Source organism: Protobothrops mucrosquamatus, unplaced genomic scaffold (assembly GCF_001527695.2).
Source record: "Protobothrops mucrosquamatus isolate PMUCROS unplaced genomic scaffold, P.Mucros_1.0 scaffold3483, whole genome shotgun sequence".
NCBI lineage: Eukaryota > Metazoa > Chordata > Lepidosauria > Squamata > Viperidae > Protobothrops > Protobothrops mucrosquamatus.
In genome coordinates, this window is record NW_015389457.1 from 87862 (window position 1) to 99459 (window position 11598).

The 11598-nt window shown below is 37.8% G+C and overlaps 1 protein-coding gene across 1 annotated transcript in view; it reads right to left on the reverse strand.

Moving 5' to 3' along the window:
- The window catches only part of LOC107297718 (netrin receptor DCC-like), a gene marked incomplete at its 3' end in the record, with an annotated part of 252330 nt that overhangs the window by 82107 nt on the left and 158625 nt on the right, over window positions 1-11598 (reverse strand). Inside the window, exon 7 of the mRNA XM_015827079.1 lies at window positions 7060-7180. Within this exon, the coding sequence (XP_015682565.1) occupies window positions 7060-7180 (121 nt within the window). The remainder of the gene's footprint in view (window positions 1-7059; window positions 7181-11598) is intronic.

Below are 11598 nucleotides of genomic sequence, written 5' to 3' on the forward strand. Positions count from 1 at the left end.
AGCAATTGATTAGATTACTGTCTACATGTGTTTCTGTGGTTGCATTGCTTTTCCTCTCCTCTTTCTTCTTGTAATATTTTAATTTGTTGGAATTTCGTGTTGCTTTATTTTTTATTGCATATTCTCCTTCCACACTGGGATAATTTTTAATAATGAAAAGTGGCTTTTGAAGTCACACACAAATAAAAGGACTAGCAATATAATCTTCTTTTAAAAAGGAAACCTGAAATGCTAAGAACATGTCACAGGTACTGTATTAGAAGTGAATGAACCTCATCATGGAATGGAGCCTATTAACAAGAACTGATTCCAAGGACATATGCTCAACACTGGATACTATTTCAAATTAGAATCAAATCTATATAGTGAGTTGGCTTTAATATTTATCATGGTCCCAATGCTTCTCCCTTGGGCAAATGGGCTGCAAATTCTGAACTTTGATAATAATGACATGTGGAAGTTATTCCGGGAATTATGGAAAATGGCTTGTTCCAAAATGCAAGCAAAATTGGGGCAAGCAGGAGGACCACTGCTTTTCTTGCTTCCTTTTCTTTTTTTCCCCCCTAGCATTGAAATGCAAATGACAATCTCTCCGCCGTTCTAGTGTCCATCTGCTGGCCAGCACTGCAGCGGAAGACAGTTTCCCAAATGGCTTTGATGGCTCATAGAATCTCTCTGAAATGTAAAGCAGCAGCTTAATGAAATTTGACTCTTTTATGTTTAAATGTTCTGTCCTCAAAACCTAAAAAACTCTGGTACAACAAGGATCCACAATGGGGGCGAGTGTGTAACATCATCACACAAATGATGTGAGTTAAACATTTGCATCATTTTGCACAAAATCAAATATGTAAGGTCTGCCGATATAGGAGAAGGAGTAGCAGAACCTGGGGGCAGAATGAAAAGGGGGGATCAGCCTAGAATCCTTATGTAGCCACAACTAAACTAAGCCCATCCACCCCTTTGAATTCTATGGGCTCTAACTCCATCTAACTCAAAACAGGTGCTAACTGTTAGTTGAGAAGATTCCTGTGAATAGATGAAGTAACAATTAATCAGTTTAATTAGATCTTCATGCATGGGCCTGGTTTTTTTTTTTTTTTCACTTGACAGCCTCCACTCTTTTGATTTTCTGTAAGGGCCTAAAAACCTGGTTCTGCCACTTGGTCTGAGGCTGGATGGGGGCACGTCATCCAGGAGGTGGCTACTGCATTAAATAGAAGATCCCACTTCCACTCCATAGTATGTCCCTCCACCCCCATATTAGCTATTTCTCTGATAATTTTAATGCTATATTTATTGTCTTACAATTCTTTTGGAATACAGTTTTATCAGACTGTAAGCTGCCCAGAGTCACATGACAGTGAGGTGGGCAGCATATAAATTAAATAAATCAATCAAATTTTTAAAATATAATTCGTGTGATTTCACTATTCAAACTACTCAGAATCTGTAAAATAGTTAATATGGTTACCATTCCCTGGAATGTATCAAAGATATGGTTTCAGGTTGTGTGAGTACCTGCCTCTGTGGGGAGCTGATAGCTTTAGCTGATGTGGATTCATTCGTTCATTCAATTTGTTTGCTGCCCATCTCACCACAAGGCAACTCTTACAGACAGAACCCTAAGTTATTACCCATAAGTCAGAATAGGCAGCATATTCTGGGTATATGACTAATATGTGAAGAGGCCTGAGGAGGGATAGCTACTCATGTAGTGCATATTCCCCCACTTGGATCTCTGGGAATGTCATTAAGACACACTTCCATGTTCTGAAAATTGGAAATAATCAACAGGTTTTCAAGGGTAAAATATGCTTTAAGAATGAAAGAGATAGAGAGAGAAAATGAGATTCCCAGAAAGCTGAAGCCCACAGAAAATGGCGAACATTTATTTCTATATTCCCATAGCCTTGAAACATAAACCCGACCTCATTTTTAAAATGAGGCTTTTGGCCTTACTTGAAAAGATTTAGCGTTCAATCATTTGGGATGAATTATCCCTGATGGTGCCTCTCCCTACAGAGATCCATCTTCCATTAACACCTTCAGCCTAGCCTTTCATCAGGTGTAATGATTGCAAGAAGGATAAGCTGGACACCACTCACAATACTATATCGAAAACTCATTAGGCTTTTATAAATATCCACCAAGAGCAAATGGGGACTTTAATAGGTTATTGTCTGGGTCTCAGCAGAAAGAGGATTGTCCTAGTTGCCAGGGGTAACTCCTTGTCTGTGGCCCATGGACAAGCGTGAACAGAACAGCTGTGGAGCCAGCATTTACATTGTGTGAGCAAGGGATGGTGCCCATTTATTGACAAAATTTTAAACAGGGAGGGCAGTGTTCTTCCTGCTGTGGTCAAACCCAGTGGCTCATTTCTATTTCTCTCTGCCTCCCCTCTGCCATCTGTGCAGGCTGTCGCTTTCAACATCTCAGAGGAATCAGAGTGGCATTGTATGGAGATCTGATTAAATTGCCAAGAGAAAGCAATCCATCATTGATAGGGGCAGGGAATGGAGACCATTTACAATGGGATCTCCATCACTTTTTAAGATTTGCCTTTGTTTCTGCTCACTTTCATTTTAGTCTAATGTCAAGCCATTAAAAAACAGCCCGTAATCTCAAAGAACAGAAATTTAAACTCTTAGACAGAGATGCTAATGAATTATATAGGTGTTTTTTTTACAGATCTCAGAGGTGAATTAAATTGCATTATACCAGGGAGAGGGGGGAGGGCTGGTATTGGTGCGAAATCCCATGAATTGAACATGGAAATTCAGCTTTCTCATTAACAAATAAATAGGTAAATAAAATACCCTTACAACTTTACTTTAGCTAATAGTGAAATAGGATATGGATTTGGTGGTTCTTAAGAGAAGTCTAGACAGCCTTCTGATCATTGGTGGTAGGAAGAATTACCGTATTAATGCTATAACGTCAAGATGTTGAAATAGAGACTTTAGAAAACTAAAATCCACACATTTTTTAGTTATGCAACTTCACTGGGTGACTTTCAGTTAGTCACTGTTTCCTGACCTCCTTACCCTGCAGGATTATTGATAGCTCCTAAAGTGGGATGGAAGGAAAGGTATGTATAGACATATTGTTATGACTGTAAGCCACCCATATGGTAAGATGGCTAGTTAATACATTTTATAAATAAATAAAGATTGAAGAATGGAAGGATGAATGGGTGGATGGAGAGAGAGGAAGAGAAAAGAGAAGGGGAGGGGATGAGAGAAGAGAAGAGAAGAGAAAAGAAGAGAAGAGAAGAGAAGAGAAGAGAAGAGAAGAGAAGAGAAGAGAAGAGAAGAGAAGAGAAGAGAAGAGAAATGTTAACAATCCCCATTGGATTTTATGAGTGGTCCAAAACTAAGGAAATATACATTTGTGAAATGTGACATCTCTTATATATGGAATTCATAGACAGATGATATGCAGAAAGGTAATAGATAGGACGGATAGACAGACAGACAGACAGACAGACAGACAGACAGACAGACAGACAGACAGACAGACAGACAGACAGACAGACAGATAACTAGGAAATGGGAATGGGAATATCTGGGTGGATACAGAAATCCCATGAAGGGGTCCACATTGCTCACCTGGGACAAAAGTGACATGGAAGCATCAATTTCTACACAAGAATGATTCCAACATCTGCATCCTCATTTTTTCTCACAACACAGGGCAATTCTACCTCTATTTGCTTGCCTCCACTCTATCAATAAAGTACTTTCTACCACATGGGTGCTTCCAATTAAATATCAGCTGAATGACAGTAGTGAACTAGATAGATGCTGTTGTGTAACATATGAATTCATAATCATGTTGCTAATAATCAAAGCAGTGGCTTGCATGGTTAGGACTCTGGGCTGACAATTGTCAGGCTTACGTTTGAGAGCCTGTTGCTGCTGTGTGGCCGGGTGAGCTCCTGTCACTCGCTCCAACTCCTGCTAACCCAGCAGTTCGAAATTGAGTGCCCACAAATAGATAGATGGGTACCGCTTTGGTGGGCAACTTAACAGGGGCACGAAAGGAGCCCCCAATCAGGCATTCCCTGGGCAACGGTGATGTCACTGGCTAATCCTTTCAACCTGAAAGCACTTTGGTGCTTCTGACATGAATGGGATGGGAAACAAAGCACTATCCATGGAATGCTGTCCCAATGAAATGGGAGGAGAGAGCATCAATGTGATCAGCATTGATAAATTCAGTATCACTTCATAGATTTTTATTAATACATGAGAGTTCAATACAGAGAATTCTCTACATCTAGCCTCTTTCCACACTATTTGACAACAACACATCTTGTGTTAAATGTCATAATACATGTCAAAAAGTATTTGCAACGGGACATCAGAATGCTGTCCATGTCACCTATGAACCGCCCCTCCAGAGGCTACTGCTCTCTGGTTTTGCCATGAATTTTGTTCATGTTAAATGACTGCAATAGTGTTCATGGTCACAGATACCGATTAAGTAGCTAAATACAAGATTAGTGAACGAAACACATTGAATGAGTACATGGACATAAAAAGAGAAACACTATCACTAGATGGAATTCTCACAGGTTCAGAAGAACATTTGAAAAGGAGTCTCCAACAAGAGTATTCAATCTGCTTTTTTGATCCACACATCACATACATTTGTTAAGTGTACACTTAACAATTGATAGTTGAAATGACTCAGATTATTTTCAGCATTCCTGTTCAAAAGCCTTTGCGTTGGGTGTGTTTGCATATACCTCTATTCTGAACAATGAGTTTGTTTAAACCTGGAAGAATAGTGAAAACAGCAGTGAATAGGAAGAGGAAAAAAGCAGAAAACCAGGTAAAGGTAGTCCTCAAATTATGACCACAGTCGGGTTCAGCAAGGTGGTGGTTAAGTGAGTCCCACCTGATCTTATGACATTTTTTTGCTATAGTTGTTAAGTGAATCACATGGTCCTAAGTGAATCCAGCTTCCTCTACTGACTTTGTCAGAAGCAGGCTGGGAAGTTTGCAAATGATGATCACATGTCCCTGGGATACTGCAACCATCATAAATACATGTTGGTTGCCAAGCACGTGAGTTTCGATTACGTGACCATGGGGATGCTACAATGGTCGTAAATGTGAGAACCTGTCATAAGTCACTGTTTTCAGTGCAGTTATAATTTCAAACGGTTGCTAAACGAATGATTCTAAATTAAGGATTACGTCTATTATTATTTTTTATTACAGTATTTTCATTTTAATAAGTGTGTTCCTGCTTTTTTTTAAATCCTTCCTATTCGCTATTGCTCTCTTCTAACTGCATATAAGACACTGCAATCCAGTAATTATTGTTATTGAAGAATAGCGCATGCTGCATGCATATTTTTTTTTCTTAGTTTTACCTGTTCCTCCTTCCAGAGCAATACTGAAACAACAGTCCAGTGCCAGACAGCTTAAAATAACCTGATAACACATTCTGTTTGAACATCCTCAAATGATATTTTTGTTACAATGCAAAGTATTTTAATTATAGCTGCCCATATGGAAATAAACAGTTTGCAACAGGGATAGTCAGGGCCATGAATGACATTATCTTCCATCAGGGATGTAAAAAAAAAAATCTATTATATGCGTCTTTCCAAGAAGAATTTTGCAATCTATCAAAAAAAGAGAAACTGCTATGGCACGAACAGTCACGTATTTTATACTATATCAGTTGTCTCGGAATATTTTTAAACTCCAGCACTGGATATAAAAATGTGTCTGCAGGCAAAAATATACATTTGGCAGCATGCGGAGGAAGAAAAGTATGCATTGGGAATGTTCATGTAAACAACATTATGTATTAAGACTAGTTACATAAAATGAATATATAAGGATAAATTGCATGCAAGTGTACATTGGGGAAAATGTATACAAACTAAAATGTGTATTATGTAGGGCAAATGGTTTTTTTTTCTCTTTTGCTTAAAAAGATCACAATGCATTTGTTTGATAGATTAAATCTGGAGGAATGTCACACTGACATGGATTGGATATAGATTGGATTGGATGCACATTTTTTTGTTTTTCAGGTTTGTTTATCATAATGTACTAGCCACTAAAGAGACAGAGAATTTCCCCTGATTTTTCCATAAAGTATTGGGAAGTACCCAGCCTGGCAGGGAGGAGGACTCAAGTGCAGAATTAGCATGGAATCACTGCACAAGTGACAAAGGACCAATCTTTGGAGTCTTATCTATTGGTTCCCAAGAGAAGTCTGTCAGTCTGGGGAGATTCCTGTAATTTAGACAGAACGTAATAAAGTAGTTGGGACAGCACATTGGCTCAGTAGTTAAGACTCAAGCCCAGAGTCTTGTTGGCTGGAAAGCCAGCAGTTCAGGTTTGAGACCCGAGCACCATGTGAAGGGGTGAGCTCCCGTCCTCGTCCCAGCTCCTGACAACTTAGCAGTTTGAAAGCATGCAAATGCAAGTAGATAAATAGGTACCAATTCAATAGGAAGATAACAGTGCTCCATGACATCATGCTGGCCAAATGACTGTGGAAATGTCTTCAGACAGTGCTGGCTCAATGGCCTTGAAATGAAGATGAGCAGGCCCCCCTATTGTCAGCAATAACTAGTGTAGTAAAATCTGCAGGGACTCCTTTATAATAAAATAGTTAGCTTGAACTCTGCATGTATCGGTCTGGTTGTTTGTGGCTAACATAAAGTTCCTAAAAAGTTCCTCTCAGGAGTCACCAGGAAAAGTAAAAGCACCACTTAGATATGGATGTGTTTCTACCCACCAGGGTGGGGTTTCTTCCCAAGGGAGATACTTTACGTATCTATCTAACATATTCCATAGCTCTGATGAGCTCAGAGGTGTCTCACTTCCCTCTAAGGGCAATTCTAATGGCTTTCTCCTGAAGTAGAAACTGCTGACGCATGTCGTGAGTGATTACCCACCACTGTCATTGCAACCAACCAGCCTATGAGTAAGAATGCTGCCATACATCAGAGGAAGGCACATATTTCAAAGGTCTGTTAATAATACAAATTGAAACAGGAAATTCTGAACATTCTTTGCAGCTTACCAGGTTCGGGGATGATTAGCTGTGCACTGGTTTGTGCATTCCCAGCTTCATTTTCAGCTACACACTGGTAGAAGCCTTCATCTGATTTTACTAAGCCCAAGATCCGCAGATTGCTGCCTCCCTAAAGAGATAGACACAAGCCAAAGGGTTATCTTGGAGCCGTGAACTCAAGGAAAGGATCAGATTAGGAACAACTTGCTTTGAGTATAGGTAGTCCTCAAATTGGGAGTAGAGTTTTTGTTGCTAAGCAAGATGGTTAAGTGAATCACATCTGATTTTACAACTATTTGTGTTCATCACTGCAGTTATCAAATTAGTCAGGTAGTCATTTATTTATTTATTTATATCTATCTATTTATTTATTTCTATTTATTGATCAAATTTATATACCACCGATCTCGCAGTCATGTGACTCAGTTGTTAAATGAATCCAGCTTTCCCCATTGAGTTTGCTTGTCAGAAGTTGGCTGGGAAGGTTGCAAATAGTTATAGCACTTAGCCATAGCACTTAGACTTATATACTGCTTCATAGTGTTTTCCAGCACTCTCTAAGCGGTTTTCAGAGTCAGCCTATTGCCCACAACAATCTGGGTCCTCATTTTATTGACCTTGGAAGGATGGAAGGCTGAGTCAACCTTGAGCCGGTCAGGATTGAACTCTAGGCTGTGGGCAGAGTTTGCCTGCAATACTGCATTCTAATCACTGCGCCACCAGGGCTCAGTGGGATATTTCAACCACTGTGAATGCATGCTAGTTGCCAAGCACCTGAATTTTGATCATCTGACCATGGGGATGGTGCAACAGTTGTAGGTCACTTTTTTAGTGTTGTTGTTACTTCAATGGTTGCTAAACAAATGGTTGTAAGTTGAGGGCTACCTGTATGAGCTATCCAAAAGTGGATCAGACCTCCTCAGAACATACACAGTGGACTCTCCTTTGTAGAGTCATTTCAACAAAAGCCTGCCTGACCATTTCTGAGGAATGCTCTAGCAAGGGATTCCCAAGAACAGAAGGGGACAATTTTAATAATTATAATATTTGTGCTTCCTTCCAACATTATTAATTTTTAGATACAAAATTCATTTTTAAATTTGTTTGTCAGGTTCAGCATTTGAATATGTATTCCTGCTCTTAGGCCTGATCTTTCTTTGGCAGGCAAATCATTGTTACCTCAGAAATCAGGTCACCTTGTTGAATCTTTTTTTATCCTGTGATCAATTGAATAATCAACATATAGAGCATAGTATCATAGAGCTGGAAGGGACCTCAGAGGTCTTCTGCTCAAGGCAGGAAACTCTATACCATCCCAGACAAATGGTTATTCAGTCTATTTTTGAAAACCTCCATTGATAGAGCACCCATAACTCCAAGAGACAAGCTATTCCATTGATTAATTGTTCTGTCAGGAAAATTCTCCTTAGCTCCAGGTTGAATCTCCCTCTGATGTGCTTCCATGCATTGCTTCTTGTCCTGTCCTCCAGCAGAGGAGAATAAGTCAATGTCCTCTACTCTGTGACTTTCCCTCAAGTATTGGAAGATACTTATCATGTCCCCCAATTTTTCTCTTTGATATGCTGGACAAACCTAATTTCCTTAACTATACATTATATTTGAATTTCCAAGAAACTACTGAATTGGGATGGACCACTCATTTCCCCCTAAGTGGACTTTTCAATATACTGAGATAGCTGTCACATGTCTAGAAATGAATAATGAGCTTCAAAGTTGAGATGAGTTATGAGGAGCATAGTGCATCTATTGTATTTTAAGAGATTAGTGACTAACGTTGTTTGTACTTGTCAGGAAGAAGTCGTTTGTATTTTTCTCTGTGTTTCCATTTCTTCTATTTTTTTACATTTTTATACATTTTTGTAGTTTGTATTACTTTTTACTTTCTAATTGTGAGCTTTAATAAAATTATATGAAAAAAAGGTGAGCTCTCACATATCCTTATTTTCTGAATTTTTTTCCTCAGGGAGATAAAGATGATTCATACTAAGCCCAGCTGGGCACCTGAGAAAAATGATAAAAATGATGATGATGTTTATATCTTTTATTTTCTGTATTTCCCCTTTTTAAAAACAGCAGGCGTTGTTATACGATGCTGTTCTTTTCTAAAATTTCTGGTATATCATAAGGGGTATATTTAAACTATAGCTTAGCCCAGGATGTTTGTAAAAAAAAAAAGAAGAAGAAGAGAACCTAGAAGAAAACAATAGCAAAAAAAATAAAAAAAATAAATTAAAAAATTACTAATACATTACATCTTAATATATTCAGCATGTGAGATTCCTAATTATAGAAGTTAATATTTCAAAACATGAAAAGCCTGAAAGTTAACTTCATTTAGAAAACACTGAATGAGAAAGATATATGCATATATATGCATAATTCTGTATATATATATATTTATTTATTTTTGTCATATTTATGCAGTGTATATTGGAGATGGTGACCCTTTGATAGGTGTATGCAACAAAATTTCATTTTAATGTATGCCAATTAGCGTACATTCAAAGTAACAATAAAGTTATTATTCTATTCTATTCTATTCTATTCTATTCTATTCTATTCTATTCTATTCTATTCTATCCTATATGTAGATATTTATTCATACATATCTCCCCTTATCACTATCCTAGAACCTTAATAAAATGTATATTTATTTAAACAAATGTGCTGACTCTTAATTGTTTATGCTGCTATAAAGTCAAAACTATGTTGTTAAAAGAACATAATGCTGCAGAGCAGAAAATAACTCAAATTCCTTATCTAGCACTTAAAATTGACATTAAAAGACATCTCCACTATCTTGCATAGGAGATATTTTTGCACTGTCAGTAGGTTCTTTGTTTTCTTTTTGTTTTTTAAATATTTCTTCTGAGTAAGAAAAAATAATTTAAAGGTCATTCTATAGCTAAAAAATTCTAAGTTGGCACCCTCTGCCATAAAACGTTGATTTCTAAGTGAGAGCTCAAAAAAAATAAATAGAAGGTTTTGCTTGGAACTGCAGGATAAAATTCCAGGCTAGCAAACTTGCATTTTCTGATTGTCTTTCTTATAAGCAATAATAATATATTTATGGTTAAGGTTGTATGGTCTTGAAAGTTCCTACCACCAAACAGGTCTTTTTTGAAAATAAGGAGAAATGATTCCAAGCCATTTATAAATAAAAGGTGTTTGATTTAGCTCATCATTGTCCATTTATTGACAAAAGGGTCTTGTGTCAGCAGATTAATATCCTTATGTATGAAATGTGTTAGATCTCTCACAACTAAGTTGTTAAAATGGGGAAAAAGTACTGTGTAGTCCTAATGTTTTAAGCCCCAGTAAGCTTCTTCTGAAATAAAAATAACATGCCACATTTGTGAGTGCAGAATTGTCACACAGGCATCCGTTTACAATGCTGAATATTAACTTTTGATTTAGCAGTTCTATTAAATATATTACAGATGTTCTGTATCAGTGTGCTTCCTTTCTGAGATGTGTGTATATGTTATTTGATAAAGTCTCAATTTTCATAAAATGATGGGCCTTTTCTACAGCAGCACAGTTGCAGGCACTGATAATGTTACCTAGTTGGGTAATGAAACATCTGCAAGAAAACAACCAAGCTCAGAAAGCACCAAGGATCAAAGTAACATAGTTTGATCTGTGGGGTTCTTGGTGATCTCTGAGGTAACTAGGTAACATCATCAGTGCTAGCCAGAAAACAGCCAGGCTCAGAGAACATCAAGGACCCAACAGTTTAATTCTGAACTAAAAATACTCTTTATAGTTTTTTATCTCAACCTCATTTTTCTCTGAAGATGCATCAAAGCCTCACATTAAAAAAAAAAAAAAACTTTTCCAGATCTTTCTTTAGTGATAATGTTCTTACACTATTCCCTGTTAGGTCAGGCTACAAATTTATAGCGCTGAATAATTTCTTTGACAATTTTTCTCTCTGTTTTCTTGGGAACCTGATGTTCCCTTGAATTTTGCTATGTATTCCATATTTAAGACCATCAGAGGCAGAGCCTTCCCTAAAGAAAAACATATCATGTCACAGATATATTTTAAAGTGTTTCTCTAGTCTGAAATGATAGTTCATTCCAGTGGACCCTGTCAGTATTCACTGGTATGAGGATACCATGGAATCTTCTACAAGATTCTACAAGAATTTAACTGCAGACAGCCAGATTTCTTCTTATAGAAGTCAAAGTATAACAGTTCAGAACTGAAGACATCTTTAAACCTCCTGACCTCAAGGACTCTCTTCTGCCCTAGTTTCAGATTTTAAACAAGAAAATCACTACTACACAGTTTGGTAACTATTGGGCCTGTAGGAGGCTGAAAATGGGGAAGGGGCGTTGGTCTTACCTGAACGCCTTTTCTCAGTACGGAGACGGAGACTCCACCAATGGGTTTTCTTTGTCTGCCTGCTCTTGAGACCAAGTATCCAAAACTTGTCACGCCCCCTCCTGCTGGTAATCCAGTCTTAACGAGGGCGAAGCGTTTGAAGATTGACGAGGCGTTGGCTCTCAGCACCCTAACACA